At 34.8% G+C, this 17945-nt stretch overlaps 1 protein-coding gene and 1 pseudogene across 1 annotated transcript in view; both read right to left on the bottom strand.

Moving 5' to 3' along the window:
- The window catches only part of LOC120543706, a 301907-nt pseudogene that overhangs the window by 166769 nt on the left and 117193 nt on the right, over nt 1–17945 (bottom strand).
- LOC120543817 (mannan-binding lectin serine protease 1-like) overlaps nt 1269–17945 on the bottom strand; it is a 39630-nt gene continuing 22953 nt past the window's right edge. The window contains exons 7-8 of the mRNA XM_039777085.1: nt 17202–17390; nt 1269–1848 (exon numbers count right to left, since the gene is read on the bottom strand). Coding sequence (XP_039633019.1) covers nt 1381–1848; nt 17202–17390 — 657 coding nt within the window. The 3' untranslated portion in view covers nt 1269–1380. The remainder of the gene's footprint in view (nt 1849–17201; nt 17391–17945) is intronic.

Below are 17945 nucleotides of genomic sequence, written 5' to 3'. Positions count from 1 at the left end.
CATCTACAGGACATACAGGAGACAAAGACCATCTGCAGGACATACAGGAGACAAAGACCATCTACAGGACATACAGGAGACAAAGACCATCTGCAGGACATACAGGAGACAAAGACCATCTGCAGGACATACAGGAGACAAAGACCATCTACAGGACATACAGGAGACAAAGACCATCTACAGGACTTACAGGAGACAAAGACCATCTGCAGGACATACAGGAGACAAAGACCATTTTCAGGACATACAGGAGACAAAGACCACCTACAGGACATACAGGAGATTTTTGCAAAATGTTAATTTAAAAAGATGCATAATGCATCATTCATAAAATAATAATTATATTTGGATTTAGTGATGGATTCTAAACATTTGAAACACAGTGTTGAAATGTTTTTTTCAGTCACAAGGCTGTTGTTTAGTAAATCTCCACTGGTCCTCTTTATTTAAACTGGTCAGAGGGGACATGATGTCAACCAGTCTGAGATCCACTGGTCTACCACTAGTCTACCACTGGGCTACCACTGGTCTGCCACAGGTCTACCACTGGTCTACCACTGGACTTTCCAATGACTTAAACACTCATAGAAGTTCTTTCTCTGATTTATGTGTTTTACTAACGTCTGTAAAATGATGTCAAATACAGAAACTGAACAACACAAAAACGTTGCAAAAAGTGTTTATTTCATTTCTTTGACAAAAGGTTTCATGTGAATCAAACAAAGGAGTGTAAAATATGACGACAGAAGTGAAGAAGATACAAATCAGTGGAGATAAGATGTTTAAATATATAAAATATCTTAAATAATGTGGCTTCGTCTAATTTCTGTGTTGGAGGCAGCAAAGCATTCTGGGATAGAAAATGGAGTTTAATTCTTTGGTGGAAATATTCATCAAAACATTAAAGACTCAGAAACACAAACAGCCATCTGTCTGTCTGTCTGTCTGTCTGTCTGCCTGTCTTTCTGTCTTTCTGTCTGTCTGTCTACGTGTCTGTCTGTCTCTGTCTGTCTGTCTGTCTGTCTGTGTGTCTGTCTGTCTGTCTGTCTGTCTGTCTCTCTACCGTCTGTGTGTCTGTCTGTCTGTCTGCCTACCTGGCTGCCTGCCTGCCTGTCTGCCCGCCTGTCTGCCTGTCTGCCTGCCTGTCTGTCTGTCTGTCTGTCTGTCTGCCTACCTGGCTGCCTGCCTGCCTGTCTGCCTGTCTGCCTGCCTGCCTGTCTGCCTGCCTGTCTGTCTGTCTGTCTGTCTGTCTGTCTGCCTACCTGGCTGTCTGTCTCTCTGTCTGTCTGTCTGTCTGTCTGTGTGTGTGTCTGTCTGTCTGTCTGTCTGTCTGTCTGTCTCTCTACCATCTGCCTGTCTGTCTGTCTGCCTGACTCACCCTCAGGCAGCAGCCTGTAGCTGCCTCTCTATCCACTCCACATACTTCCTGACCCGAGTGTAGACTCCGTAGACCCTGTGGCTGCCACACTCCTCTGGCCCGGCCCAGGACACCAGGCCTAACACCTCCCACCGCCGGGTGACCCCGTCCTGCATCACAAACGCCCCCCCGCTGTCCCCCAGGCATGTGTCCCTCCCCCCCTGGAAGAACCCCGCGCAGAACATGTTGTCCGTGATGTTGTAGCTGCCGGAGCGCGAGGCATAGCTCGCCAAACACTCGTCCTGAGAAACCACCGGAAGCTTGACGTACTGCAGGAGGTCAGAGGTCAGCGAGGGGGGGTCAGAGGTCAGCGCGGGGGGGTCAGAGGTCAGCGCGGGGGGGTCAGAGGGGGAGGCGTTCAGGTTCAGGTTGGAGATTCCCCAACCTGCGACTAAACCCAGAGAGTTCGGCAGGGGAGAGGGGGGGTCTCCCTGGAGAAGAGAGAGAGAGGGAAAGAGAGACAGAGAGAGAGAGAGGGACACAGAAGAGAGAGAGACAGAGAGAGAGAGACAAAAAACAAGATATTTACATTCATCTTTCTACAACCCAGCGCCAGAAAAAAGTCATAAAAAGTCATAGTATAATATGTCGATAAAAGTCATAATTTGAAGTTTCGACATTGTTTCATGTTTCATTCAACTCATGTTGAAAAAAGTCATAATTTGAAGTTTCGGTTGTAAAGCAACAAGAAAAGTCAAAATCAAGAGAAGATGTTAAAGTCCTCTCATGAATGTGGGCATCTATCCCACTACCTCTCGAATGCTAAGCAAGCGCTCTACCATTTGAGCTAATTCCCCTCTGGCAAATACAAAATAAAAGTCATAAAAAATATATTGTGTATTTTGTTTAAAAAACTCATAATAAAGTCATAATTTTAAGTATCGGTTGGCAACAAACACAAATCAAGAGAAATGTTAAAGTCCTCTGGAGAATGTGGATCGATCCACTTCTTGCAAGCCTACCATTTGAGCTATTCCCTCTGTGTACTGTATTTATAAAAAAGTCATCATATAGTATGTCAAAAAGTCATAAAGTCATAATTGTTTCCATGTGGCCTACCACTAGCTATTATTGGGATTTAAAGTCATAGTATAGCATGGTGAAAAGTTATAAAAAGCTGTATGTCGAGTTAGTTGTATAGTTGTAATATCTATAGTATGTTGAAAAGTCATAAAACTAATTGTTTCCATGCTGAGCTCTACCACTTTTGGAGTGTTTAAGTCTAGTATAGATGTGAAAAGTTATAAAGTATGTATGTAGTATAAAAGTCATAAATTGAAGTTTCGGTTGTAAAGCAACGAGAAACAAACACAAGTCAAAATCAAGAGCAGATGTTAAAGTCTTCTGGAGAATGTGGGAGAATGTTCGTATTGTCGAAAAAAGTCATAAAAATGTCATAGTATAGTATGGTGAAAAAGTTATAAAAAAGTCATAGTATGTCGAAAGAAGTCATAAAAAGTCATAAATTGAAGTTTCGGTTGTAAAGCAACAAGAAACAAACAGAAGTCAAAATCAAGAGAAGATGTTAAAGACCTCTGGTGAATGTGGGCATCTATCCCACTACCTCTCGAACGCTAAGCAAGCGCTCTACCATTTGAGATAATTCCCCTCTGGCAAATACAAAATAAAAGTCATAAAAAATATATTGTGTATTTTGTTTAAAAAACTCATAATAAAGTCATAATTTTAAGTATCGGTTGAAAAGCAACAAGAAACAAACACAAATCAAGAGAAAATGTTAAAGTCCTCTGGAGAATGTGAGCATCGATCCCAATACCTCTCGCATGTGAAGCAAGCGCTCTACCATTTGAGATAACTCCCCTCTGTTTACTGTAGATTTAAAGTACAAAAATGTCATCATATATTATGTCCAAAAAAAGTCATAAAAAAGTCATAATTGTTTCCATGCTAAGCAAGCGCTCTTCCACTAGAGCTAATTCCCCTCTGGGTACTATGGATTGGAAGTAAGAAAAAGTCATAGTATAGTATGTCGAAAAAGTCATAAAGAAGTCATAGTATAGTATGTCCAAAAAAGTCATCATATAGTATGTTGAAAAAAGTCATAAAGAAGTCATAATTGTTGCCATGCTAAGCAAGCACTCTTCCACTAGAGCTAATTCCCATCTGGGAAAAGCGGATTTAAAGTCATAGTATAGCATGGTGAAAAGGTTATGAAAAAGTCATAGTATGTCGAAAAAACTCATAAAAAGTCATAATTTGAAGTTTCGGTTGTAAAGCAACAAGAAACAAACACAAGTCAAAATCAAGAGAAGATGTTAAAGTCCTCTGGAGAATGTGGGCATTGATCCCACTACCTCTCTCATGCTAAGCAAGCTCGCTACCATTTGAGCTAATTCCCATATGGGAAAAGTGGATTTAAAGTCATAGTATAGCATGGTGAAAAAGTTATAAAAAAGTCAGTATAGTATGTCGAAAAAAAGTCCCAAAAAGGTCATGTATTCTTTGTCGAAAAAAGTCATAAAATTCATAAAAAGTAAGAAAATGTCATAGTATAGTACGTCGAAAAAGTCATAAAGAAGTCATAGTATAGTATGTCCAAAAAAGTCATCATATAGTATGTTGAAAAAAGTCATAAAGAAGTCATAATTGTTTCCATGCTAAGCAAGCGCTCTTCCACTAGAGCTAATTCCCATCTGGGAAAAGCGGATTTAAAGTCATAGTATACTATGGTGAAAAAGTCATAAAAAAGTCATAGTATGTCGAAAAAAGTCGTAATTTGAAGTTTCGGTTGCAAAGCAACAAGAAACAAACACAAGTCTAAATCAAGAGAAGATGTTAAAGTCCTCTGGAGAATGTGGGCATCTATCCCACTACCTCTCGAATGCTAAGCAAGCGCTCTACCATTTGAGCTAATTCCTCTCTGGCAAATACAAAATAAAAGTCATAAAAAATATATTGTGTATTTTGTTGAAAAAAGTCACAAAAAGGTCATGTATAGTATGTCGAAAAAACTCATAATAAATTCATAATTTTAAGTATCGGTTGAAAAGCAACAAGAAACAAACACAAATCAAGAGAAAATATTAAAGTCCTCTGGAGAATGTGAGCATCGATCCCACTACCTCTCGCATGCGAAGCAAGCGCTCTACCATTTGAGCTAACTCCCCTCTGTTTACTGTAGATTTAAAGTACAAAAACGTCATCATATATTATGTCCAAAAAAAGTCATAAAAAAGTCATAATTGTTTCCATGCTATGCAAGCGCTCTACCATTTGAGCTAATTCCCATCTGGGAAAAGTGGATTTAAAGTCATAGTATAGCATGGTGAAAAAGTTATAAAAAAGTCATAGTATAGTATGTCGAAAAAAGTCACAAAAAGGTCATGTATTTTTTGTCGAAAAAAGTCATAAAATTCATAAAAAGTAAGAAAAAGTCATAGTATAGTATGTCGAAAAAAGTCATCATATAGTATGTTGAAAAAAGTCATAAAGAAGTCATAATTGTTTCCATGCTAAGCAAGCGCTCTTCCACTAGAGCTAATTCCCATCTGGGAAAAGCGGATTTAAAGTCATAGTATAGTATGGTGAAAAAGTTATAAAAAAGTCATAGTATGTCGAAAAAAGTCGTAATTTGAAGTTTCGGTTGTAAAGCAACAAGAAATAAACACAAGTCAAAATCAAGAGAAGATGTTAAAGTCCTCTGGAGAATGTGGGTATCGACCCCACTACCTCTCGCATGCTAAGCAAGCTCTCTACCATTTGAACTAATTGCCCTCTGGCAAACACAAAATAAAAGTCATAAAAATTATATTGTGTATTTTGTTGAAAAAAGTCACAAAAAGGTCATGTATTGTATGTCGAAAAAATTCGTAAAATTCAAAAAAGGTCATAAAAAGTAATAGTATATTATGTTGAAAAGTCATTAAAATCATAGTATAGTATGTCGAAAAAACTCATAATAAAGTCATAATTTTAAGTATCGGTTGAAAAGCAACAAGAAACAAACACAAATCAAGAGAAAATGTTAAAGTCCTCTGGTGAATGTGGGCATCGATCCCACTACCTCTCGCATGCGAAGCAAGTGCTCTACCATTTGAGCTAATTCCCCTCTGTGTACTGTAGATTTAAAGTACAAAAAAGTCATCATATAGTATGTCCAAAAAAAGTCATAAAAAAGTCATAATTGTTTCCATGCTAAGCAAGCGCTCTACCACTAGAACTAATTCCCATCTGGGAAAAGTGGATTTAAAGTCATAGTATAGCATGGTGAAAAAGTTATAAAAAAGTCATAGTATAGTATGTCGAAAAAAGGCATAAAGAAGTCATAGTATAGTATGTCCAAAAATGTCATCATATAGTATGTTGAAAAAAGTCATAAAAAAGACATAATTGTTTCCATGCTAAGCAAGCGCTCTACCACTAGAGCTAATTGCCATCTGGGAAAAGTGGATTTAAAGTCATAGTATAGCATGGTGAAAAAGTTATAAAAAAGTCATAGTATGTCGAAAGAAGTCATAAAAAGTCATGATTTGAAGTTTCGGTTGTAAAGCAACGAGAAACAAACACAAGTCAAAATCAAGAGCAGATGTTAAAGTCTTCTGGAGAATGTGGGAGAATGTTCGTATTGTCGAAAAAAGTCATAAAAATGTCATAGTATAGTATGTCAAATGAAATGTGTGAATCAAATGACTCATGTCGAAAAATTCATTAAAATGTCAAAGTATTGCATCCTGACAAAAGTTATAAAAACGTCATAATTTGAAGTTTCGGTTGTAAAGCAACAAGAAACAAACAGAAGTCTAAATCAAGAGAAGATGTTAAAGACCTCTGGTGAATGTGGGCATCTATCCCACTACCTCTCAAACGCTAAGCAAGCGCTCTACCATTTGAGCTAATTCCCCTCTGGCAAATACAAAATAAAAGTCATAAAAAATATATTGTGTATTATGTTTAAAAAACTCATAATAAAGTCATAATTTTAAGTATCGGTTGAAAAGCAACAAGAAACAAACACAAATCAAGGGAAAATGTTAAAGTCCTCTGGAGAATGTGGGCATCGATCCCATTACCTCTCACATGCGAAGCAAGCGCTCTACCATTTGAGCTAATTTCCCTCTGTGTACTGTAGATTTAAATTACAAAAAAGTCATCATATAGTATGTCCACAAAAAGTCATAAAAAGTCATAATTGTTTCCATGCTAAGCAAGCGCTCTACCACTAGAGCTAATTCCCATCTGGGAAAAGTGGATTTAAAGTCATAGTATAGTATGGTGAAAAAGTTATAAAAAAGTCATAGTATGTCGAAAAAAGTCATAAAAAGTCATAGTATAGCATGTTGAAAAAACTCATAAAAAGTCATAATTTGAAGTTTTGGTTGTAAAGCATCAAGAAACAAACACAAGTCAAAATCAAGAGAAGATGTTAAAGTCCTCTGGAGAATGTGGGCATCGATCCCACTACCTCTCACATGCTAAGCGAGCGCTCTACCATTTGAGATAATTCCCCTCTGGGTACTGTAGATTTAAAGTAAAAAAAAGTCATCATATAGTATGTCCAAAAAAAGTCATAAAGAAGTCATAATTGTTGCCATGCTAAGCAAGCGCTCTACCACTAGAAATAATTCCCATCTGGGAAAAGTGGATTTAAAGTCATAGTATAGCATGGTGAAAAAGTTTTAAAAATGTCATAGTATAGTATGTCGAAAAAGTCATAAAGAAGTCATAGTATAGTATGTCCAAAAATGTCATCATATAGTATGTTGAAAAAAGTCATAAAAAAGTCATAATTGTTTCCATGCTAAGCAAGCGCTCTACCACTAGAGCTGATTCCCATATGGGAAAAGTGGATTTAAAGTCATAGTATAGTATGGTGAAAAAGTTATAAAAAAGTCATAGTATAGTATGTCGAAAAAAGTCACAAAAAGGTCATGTATTTTTTGTCGAAAAAAGTCATAAAATTCATAAAAAGTAAGAAAAAGTCATAGTATAGTATGTTGAAAAAGTCATAAAGAAGTCATAGTATAGTATGTCCAAAAAAGTCATCATATAGTATGTTGAAAAAAGTCATAAAGAAGTCATAATTGTTGCCATGCTAAGCAAGCGCTCTACCACTAGAGCTAATTCCCATCTGGGAAAAGTGGATTTAAAGTCATAGTATAGCATGGTGAAAAAGTTATAAAAAAGTAATAGTATGTTGAAAAATGTCATAAAAAGTCGTAATTTGAAGTTTCGGTTGTAAAGCAACAAGAAACAAACACAAGTCTAAATCAAGAGAAGATGTTAAAATCCTCTGGAGAATGTGGGCATCTATCCCACTACCTCTCAAACGCTAAGCAAGCGCTCTACCATTTGAGCTAATTCCCCTCTGGCAAATACAAAATAAAAGTCATAAAAAATATATTGTGTATTTTGTTTAAAAAACTCATAATAAAGTCATAATTTTAAGTATCGGTTGAAAAGCAACAAGAAACAAACACAAATCAAGAGAAAATGTTAAAGTCCTCTGGCGAATGTGGGGATCGATCCCACTATCTCTCGCATGCGAAGCAAGCGCTCTACCATTTGAGATAACTCCCCTCTGTTTACAGTAGATTTAAAGTACAAAAATGTCATCATATATTATGTCCAAAAAAAGTCATAAAAAAGTCATAATTGTTTCCATGCTAAGCAAGCGCTCTACCACTAGAGCTAATTCCCCTCTGGGTACTATGGATTGGAAGTAAGAAAAAGTCATAGTATAGTATGTCGAAAAAGTCATAAAGAAGTCATAGTATAGTATGTCCAAAAAAGTCATCATATAGTATGTTGAAAAAAGTCATAAAGAAGTCATAATTGTTGCCATGCTAAGCAAGCACTCTTCCACTAGAGCTAATTCCCATCTGGGAAAAGCGGATTTAAAGTCATAGTATAGCATGGTGAAAAGGTTATGAAAAAGTCATAGTATGTCGAAAAAACTAATAAAAAGTCATAATTTGAAGTTTTGGTTGTAAAGCAACAAGAAACAAACACAAGTCAAAATCAAGAGAAGATGTTGAAGTCCTCTGGAGAATGTGGGCATTGATCCCACTACCTCTCACATGCTAAGCAAGCTCGCTACCATTTGAGCTAATTCCTATCTGGGAAAAGTGGATTTAAAGTCATAGTATAGCATGGTGAAAAAGTTAGAAAAAAGTCAGTATAGTATGTCGAAAAAAGTCACAAAAAGGTCATGTATTCTTTGTCGAAAAAAGTCATAAAATTCATAAAAAGTAAGAAAATGTCATAGTATATATGTCGAAAAAGTCATAAAGAAGTCATAGTATAGTATGTCCAAAAATGTCTTATTAAATTATTATATAAAAAATAATAAAAAGTCATAATTGTTTACGAAGCAAGCAAGCTCTACCACTAGAGCTGATTCCCATATGGGAAAAGTGGATTTAAAGTCATAGTATAGTATGGTGAAAAAGTTATAAAAAAGTCATAGTATAGTATGTCGAAAAAAGTCACAAAAGGTCATGTATATTTTTGTCTAAAAAGTCATAAAATTCATAAAAAGTAGAAAAAGTCATAGTATAGTATGTTGGAAAAAGTCATAAAGAAGTCATAGTATAGTATGTCCAAAAAGTCATCATATAGTATGTTGAAAAAAGTCATAAAGAAGTCATAATTGTTGCCATGCTAAGCCGCTCTCCTACTAGAGCTAATTCCCATCTGGGAAAAGTGGATTTAAAGTCATAGTATAGTATGGTGAAAAAGTTATAAAAAAGTAATAGTATGTTGAAAAATGTCATAAAAAGTCGGAATTTGAAGTTTTGTAAAGCAAGAAGAAACAAACACAAGTTTAAATCGAGAGAAGATGTTAAAATCCTCTGGAGAATGTGGGCATCTATCCCACTACCTCCGAACGCTAAGCGACGCTCTATCATTTGAGCTGATACCCCTCCTCTGGCAAATACAAAATAAAAGTCATAAAAATATATTGTGTATTTTGTTTAAAAAAACTCATAATAAAGTTCATAATTTTAAGTATCGGTTGAAAAGCAACAAGAAACAAACACAAATCAAGAGAAAATGTTAAAGTCCTCTCGCGAATGTGGGGATCGATCCCATTATCTCGCGATGCACAAGCGGTTACCATTTGAGCGCTAACTCCCCCTTTTGTATGTAGATTTAAAAAAATACAAAATGTCATCATATATTATGTCCAAAAAAGTCATAAAAAGTCATAATTGTTTCCATACTAAGCGGGCTCTACCACTAGAGCTTACTCCCCTCTAGATATTACTGGATTGGAAGTAAGAAAAAGTCATAGTATAGTATGTCGAAAAAGTCATAAAGAAGTCATAGTATAGTATGTCCAAAAAAGTCATCATATAGTATGTTGAAAAAAGTCATAAAGAAGTCATAATTGTTGCCATGCTAAGCAAGCACTCTTCCATTAGAGCTAGATTCCCATCTGGGAAAAGCAGTTTAAAGTCATAGTATAGCATGGTGAAAAGGTTATAAAGAAAAGTCATAGTATGTCGAAAAAACTAATAAAAAGTCATAATTTGAAGTTTTGGTTGTAAAGCAACAAGAAACAAACACAAGTCAAAATCAAGAGAAGATGTTGAAGTCCTCTGGAGAATGTGGGCATCTATCCCACTACCTCTCACATGCAAGTCACTACCATTTGAGCTAATTCCTATCTGGGAAAAGTGGATTTAAAGTCATAGTATAGCATGGTGAAAAAGTTAGAAAAAAGTCAGTATAGTATGTCGAAAAAAGTCACAAAAGGTCATGTATTCTTTGTCGAAAAAAGTCATAAAATTCATAAAAAGTAAGAAAATGTCATAGTATATATGTCGAAAAAGTCATAAAGAAGTCATAGTATAGTATGTCCAAAAAGTCATCATATAGTATGTTGAAAAAAAGTCATAAAGAAGTCATAATTGTTGCCATGCGCAAGGCGTGCTTTACCACTAGAGCTAATTCCCATCTGGGAAAAGGCATTTTAATGTCATAGTATGGCTATGGTGAAAAAGTCATAAAAAGTCATAGTATGTCGAAAAAAGTCATAAAAGTCGTGAAGTTTTTTTGGTTTGTAAAGCAACAAGAAACAAACACAAGTCTAAATCAAGAGAAGATGTTAAAGTCCTCTGGAGAATGTGGGCATTTATATCCACTACCTCTCGAACGCTAAGCAAGCTTTTACCATTTGATCTAATTCTTCTCTGGCAAATACAAAATAAAAGTCATAAAAATATATTGTGTATTTTGTTGAAAAAAGTACAAAAGGTCATGTATAGTATGTCGAAAAAACTCATAATAAATTCATAATTTTAAGTATCGGTTGAAAAGCAACAAGAAACAAACACAAAATCAAGAGAAAATATTAAAGTCCTCTGGAGAATGTGGGCATCGATCCAAATACCTCTGCATGCGCAAAGCTTCTACATTTGAGCTAATTCCCCTCTGTTTACTGTAGATTTAAAGTACAAAAACGTCATCATATATTATGTCCAAAAGAGTCATAAAAAGTTATAATTGTTTCCATGCTATGCAAGCGCTACCAATTATTAGAGCTAATTCCCCATCTGGGAAAAGTGGATTTAAAGTCATAGTATAGCATGGTGAAAAAGTTATAAAAAAGTCATAGTATAGTATGTCGAAAAAAGTCACAAAATGGTCATGTATTTTTTGTCGAAAAAAGTCATAAAATTCATAAAAAGTAAGAAAAAGTCATAGTATAGTACGTCGAAAAAGTCATAAAGAAGTCATAGTATAGTATGTCCAAAAAAGTCATCATATAGTATGTCGAAAAACCTCATAAAAAGTCATAATTTGAAATTTTGGTTGTAAACAAACAAGAAACAAACACAAGTCAAAATCAAGAGAAGATGTTAAAGTCCTCTGGAGAACATGGGCATTGATCCCACTACCTTTCTCATGCTAAGCAAGCACTCTACCATTTGAGCTAATTCCCATCTGGGAAAAGTGGATTTAAAGTCATAGTATAGCATGGTGAAAAAGTTATAAAAAAGTCAGTATAGTATGTCGAAAAAAGTCACAAAAAGGTCATGTATTTTTTGTCGAAAAAAGTCATAAAATTCATAAAAAGTAAGAAAAAGTCATAGTATAGTATGTCGAAAAAGTCATAAAGAAGTCATAGTATAGTATGTCCAAAAAAGTCATCATATAGTGTGTTGAAAAAAGTCATAAAGAAGTCATAATTGTTGCCATGCTAAGGAAGCGCTCTTCCACTAGAGCTAATTCCCATCTGGGAAAAGTGGATTTAAAGTCATAGTATAGCATGGTGAAAAAGTTATAAAAAAGTCATAGTATGTTGAAAAATGTCATAAAAAGTCGTAATTTGAAGTTTCGGTTGTAAAGCAACAAGAAACAAACACAAGTCTAAATCAAGAGAAGATGTTAAAGACCTCTGGTGAATGTGGGCATCTATCCCACTACCTCTCAAACGCTAAGCAAGCGCTCTACCATTTGAGCTAATTCCCCTCTGGCAAATACAAAATAAAAGTCATAAAAAATATATTGTGTATTTTGTTTAAAAAACTCATAATAAAGTCATAATTTTAAGTATCGGTTGAAAAGCAACAAGAAACAAACACAAATCAAGAGAAAATGTTAAAGTCCTCTGGTGAATGTGGGGATCGATCCCAATACCTCTCGCATGCGAAGCAAGCGCTCTACCATTTGAGCTAACTCCCCTCTGTTTACAGTAGATTTAAAGTACAAAAATGTCATCATATATTATGTCCAAAAAAAGTCATAAAAAAGTCATAATTGTTGCCTTGCTAAGCAAGCGCTCTTCCACTAGAGCTAATTCCCCTCTGGGTACTATGGATTGGAAGTAAGAAAAAGTCATAGTATAGTATGTCGAAAAAGTCATAAAGAAGTCATAGTATAGTATGTCCAAAAAAGTCATCATATAGTATGTTGAAAAAAGTCATAAAGAAGTCATAATTGTTGCCTTGCTAAGCAAGCACTCTTCCACTAGAGCTAATTCCCATCTGGGAAAAGCGGATTTAAAGTCATAGTATACTATGGTGAAAAAGTCATAAAAAAGTCATAGTATGTCGAAAAAACTCATAAAAAGTCATAATTTGAAGTTTTGGTTGTAAAGCAACAAGAAACAAACACAAGTCAAAATCAAGAGAAGATGTTAAAGTCCTCTGGAGAATGTGGGCATTGATCCCACTACCTCTCTCATGCTAAGCAAGCACTCTACCATTTGAGCTAATTCCCATCTGGGAAAAGTGGATTTAAAGTCATAGTATAGCATGGTGAAAAAGTTATAAAAAAGTCAGTATAGTATGTCGAAAAAAGTCACAAAAAGGTCATGTATTCTTTGTCGAAAAAAGTCATAAAATTCATAAAAAGTAAGAAAATGTCATAGTATAGTATGTCGAAAAAGTCATAAAGAAGTCATAGTATAGTATGTCCAAAAAAGTCATCATATAGTATGTTGAAAAAAGTCATAAAGAAGTCATAATTGTTGCCATGCTAAGCAAGCGCTCTTCCACTAGAGCTAATTCCCATCTGGGAAAAGTGGATTTAAAGTCATAGTATACTATGGTGAAAAAGTCATAAAAAAGTCATAGTATGTCGAAAAAAGTCATAAAAAGTCGTAATTTGAAGTTTCGGTTGTAAAGCAACAAGAAACAAACACAAGTCTAAATCAAGAGAAGATGTTAAAGTCCTCTGGAGAATGTGGGCATTGATCCCACTACTTCTCAAACGCTAAGCAAGCACTCTACCATTTGATCTAATTCCTCTCTGGCAAATACAAAATAAAAGTCATAAAAAATATATTGTGTATTTTGTTGAAAAAAGTCACAAAAAGGTCATGTATAGTATGTCGAAAAAACTCATAATAAATTCATAATTTTAAGTATCGGTTGAAAAGCAACAAGAAACAAACACAAGTCTAAATCAAGAGAAGATGTTAAAGTCCTCTGGAGAATGTGAGCATCGATCCCACTACCTCTGCATTGGCAAGCTCTACCATTTGCGAACTCCCCCTCGTTTACTGTAGATTTAAACAAAACCGTATCATATATTATGTCCAAAAAAGTCATAAAAAGTCATAATTGTTTCCATGCTATGAAGCTCTACCATTTGAGCTAATTCCCATTGGGAAAAGTGGATTTAAAGTCATAGTATACATGGAAAAGTTATAAAAGTCATAGTATAGTATGTGAAAAAAAGTCACAAAAAGGTCATGTTTTTTTTGTCGAAAAAATCATAAAATTCATAAAAAGTAAGAAAAAGTCATAGTATAGTATGTTCGAAAAAGTCATAAAGAAGTCATAGTATAGTATGTCCAAAAAGTCATCATATAGTATGTTGAAAAAAGTCATAAAGAAGTCATAATTGTTGCCATGCTAAGCAAGCGCTCTTCCACTAGAGCTAATTCCCATCTGGGAAAAGCGGATTTAAAGTCATAGTATAGTATGGTGAAAAAGTTTTAAAAATGTCATAGTATGTCGAAAAAACTCATAAAAAGTCATAGTATAGCATGTCGAAAAAACTCAAAAAAGTAGTATAGTATGTCCAAAAAAGTCATCATATAATATGTTGAAAAAAGTCATAAAAAAGTCATAATTGTTGCCATGCTAAGCAAGCGCTTTACCACTAGAAATAATTCCCATCTGGGAAAAGTGGATTTAAAGTCATAGTATAGCATGGTGAAAAAGTTTTAAAAATGTCATAGTATAGTGTGTCGAAAAAGTCATAAAGAAGTCATAGTATAGTATGTCCAAAAATGTCATCATATAGTATGTTGAAAAAAGTCATAAAAAAGTCATAATTGTTTCCATGCTAAGCAAGCGCTTTACCACTAGAGCTGATTCCCATATGGGAAAAGTGGATTTAAAGTCATAGTATAGCATGGTGAAAAAGTTATAAAAAAGTCATAGTATAGTATGTCGAAAAAAGTCACAAAAAATACAAAATAAAAGTCATAAAAAATATATTGTGTATTTTGTTTAAAAAACTCATAATAAAGTCATAATTTTAAGTATCGGTTGAAAAGCAACAAGAAACAAACACAAATCAAGAGAAAATGTTAAAGTCCTCTGGTGAATGTGAGCATCGATCCCAATACCTCTCGCATGCGAAGCAAGCTCTACCATTTGAGCTAACTCCCCTCTGTTTACAGTAGATTTAAAGTACAAAAACGTCATCATATATTATGTCCAAAAAAAGTCATAAAAAAAGTCATAATTGTTTCCATGCTATGCAAGCACTCTACCATTTGAGCTAATTCCCATCTGGGAAAAGTGGATTTAAAGTCATAGTATAGCATGGTGAAAAAGTTATAAAAAAGTCAGTATAGTATGTCGAAAAAAGTCACAAAAAGGTCATGTATTTTTTGTCGAAAAAAGTCATAAAATTCATAAAAAGTAAGAAAAAGTCATAGTATAGTATGTCGAAAAAGTCATAAAGAAGAGTCATAGTATAGTATGTCCAAAAAAGTCATCATATAGTATGTTGAAAAAAGTCATAAAGAAGTCATAATTGTTGCCATGCTAAGCAAGCGCTCTTCCACTAGAGCTAATTCCCATCTGGGAAAAGCGGATTTAAAGTCATAGTATACTATGGTGAAAAAGTTATAAAAAAGTCATAGTATGTCGAAAAAAGTCATAATTTGAAGTTTCGGTTGTAAAGCATCAAGAAACAAACACAAGTCAAAATCAAGAGAAGATGTTAAAGTCCTCTGGAGAATGTGGGCATCTATCCCACTACCTCTCACATGCTAAGCAAGCTCGCTACCATTTGAGCTAATTCCCCTCTGTGTACTGTAGATTTAAAGTAAAAAAGTCATCATATAGTATGTCCAAAAAAAGTCATAAAAAAGTCATAATTGTTTCCATGCTAAGCAAGCGCTCTACCACTAGAGCTAATTCCCATCTGGGAAAAGTGGATTTAAAGTCATAGTAGAGTATGGTGAAAAAGTTATAAAAAAGTCATAGTATAGCATGGTGAAAAAGTTATAAAAAAGTCATAGTATGTCGAAAAAAGTCATATAAAGTCGTAATTTAAAGTTTCGGTTGTAAAGCAACAAGAAACAAACAGAAGTCTAAATCAAGAGAAGATGTTAAAGTCCTCTGAAGAATGTGGGTATCGACCCCACTACCTCTCAAACGCTAAGCAAGCGCTCTACCATTTGAGCTAATTCCCCTCTGGCAAATACAAAATAAAAGTCATAAAAAATATATTGTATTTTATGTCGAAAAAAGTCATAAAATTCATAAAAAGTAAGAAAAAGTCATAATATAGTATGTCGAAAAAGTCATAAAGAAGTCATAGTATAGTATGTCCAAAAAAGTCATCATATAGTATGTCGAAAAAGTCATAAAGAAGTCATAGTATAGTATGTCCAAAAAAGTCATCATATAGTATGTTGAAAAAAGTCATAAAGAAGTCATAATTGTTGCCATGCCAAGCAAGCGCTCTTCCACTAGAGCTAATTCCCATCTGGGAAAAGTGGATTTAAAGTCATAGTATAGTATGGTGAAAAAGTTATAAAAAAGTCATAGTATGTAGAAAAAAGTCATAAAAAGTCGTAATTTAAAGTTTCGGTTGTAAAGCAACAAGAAACAAACAGAAGCCTAAATCAAGAGAAGATGAAGAATGTGGGCATTGACCCCACTACCTCTCGCATGCTAAGCAAGCACTCTACCATTTGAGCTATTTCCCCTCTGGGTACTATGGATTTGAAGTAAGAAAAAGTCATAGTATAGTATGTCGAAAAAGTCATAAAGAAGTCATAGTATAGTATGTCCAAAAAAGTCATCATATAGTATGTTGAAAAAAGTCATAAAGAAGCAAGCGCTCTACCACTAGAGCTAAATCCCATCTGGGAAAAGTGGATTTAATGTCACAGTATAGTATGTCGAAAAAGTCATAAAGAAGTCATAGTATAGTGGAGCGTCAACATGTGAATTTACGAACTTCAATAGGCGAACTTTAACTTTCGAATTTATTAACTTCAATTGGGGAATATGCACATTTGATCGGCATTTTAAAAAAATATTTGTTTGTGTTTTTTTTCTGTTTTTTTACATAGTTTTTATATGTTAAAATGCTATTTTTATGCTTTTGTTATCCCATTTCAAATAGGGGTTTCCAAAAAAAGTCATAATTTATAGTGTTTTCAGGAACTAGGAATATAAGACCATTGGGGTCTTTAACCATATAATATTATACGGACACCTTTGACCATCACTGTTTCGTAGCATATTTCACTTCTTCATTTTGGGTTTTAGACCTTAAAATACAACGCTCCTCACAGAGTTTGAACCCACAACCTTTAATCTTCAGACAGATCATCAGGTATTTGTCACATTGAGCTATATGAGATGCTCGGAAGTCTTTGGCTTGACGTTTTTATGAAATAGTACACTATGATATTTTTGACAGACTATATTTTGACTTTTTATATATACATATATATTTGACTTCTTTATTTTGATTTTTTGACCTTAAAATGAATTGCTCTTTAAAGGGTCTGAACCCACAACCTTCAGACAGATCAGAAGGTATTTATCACTGTGAGATATATGTGAGGATTGGATGGCATTGGTTTGACATTGTACTTATTCTTCAATATAACTGAGGACAGAAAATGATATTCATAGTATAGTATGTCGAAAAAAGTAATAAAAAGTCATAGTATAATATGTCAAAAAATGTAATAAAAAGTCATAATATAGTATTTCCAAAAAAGTCATAGTATAATATGTCGAAAAGTCATAAAAGTCATATTATAGTATATCGAAATGTCACAGTACATACTATACTATGACGTTGTTGGTGGTATAGCATGCCGTAGTATTACCGGGATGTGCGGTGGAGGCAGACAGACAGGTCGGATGAGCTCGGTGAAGTCGAGCGGCTGGTCCAGCCTCAGCAGGGCGATGTCGTTGTTGTAGTTGTTGGGCTGGAAGTTTGGATGGAGGACGATTTCCTGCACTGAACGGTTGGTGGCCAGACGCTTGTCTCCCGCATCAAGAAGACCCAGGAACACCTGAAACATCTTCAACTGGTTAAACTGGCCCATTACATCAGTTTAGTTTAACATGAAACAGCCCCAAAATCTCCATCGCCAAACCCACCAGAGACATGTAAATAATCAGGACTTTTATCATTTTACCTCTATACACGCTAAAAGTCCTGATTATTTACATGGAGTCTGGTGGAGATATGCTGGCTCTATACACACTAAAAGTCCTGATTATTTACATGGAGTCTGGTGGAGATATGCTGGCTCTATACACGCTAAAAGTCCTGATTATTTACATGGAGTCTGGTGGAGATATGCTGGCTCTATACACACTAAAAGTCCTGATTATTTACATGGAGTCTGGTGGAGATATGCTGGCTCTATACACGCTAAAAGTCCTGATTATTTACATGGAGTCTGGTGGAGATATGCTGGCTCTATACACGCAAACAAGTCCTGATTATTTACATGGAGTCTGGTGGAGATATGCTGGCTCTATACACACTAAAAGTCCTGATTATTTACATGGAGTCTGGTGGAGATATGCTGGCTCTATACACGCTAAAAGTCCTGATTATT

The sequence above is a fragment of the Perca fluviatilis genome, chromosome 2, assembly GCF_010015445.1.
Source record: "Perca fluviatilis chromosome 2, GENO_Pfluv_1.0, whole genome shotgun sequence".
Taxonomy (NCBI): domain Eukaryota; kingdom Metazoa; phylum Chordata; class Actinopteri; order Perciformes; family Percidae; genus Perca; species Perca fluviatilis.
The sequence above is the reverse complement of the archived record's forward strand: the minus strand, read 5'-3'. Positions and strand labels throughout refer to the sequence as shown.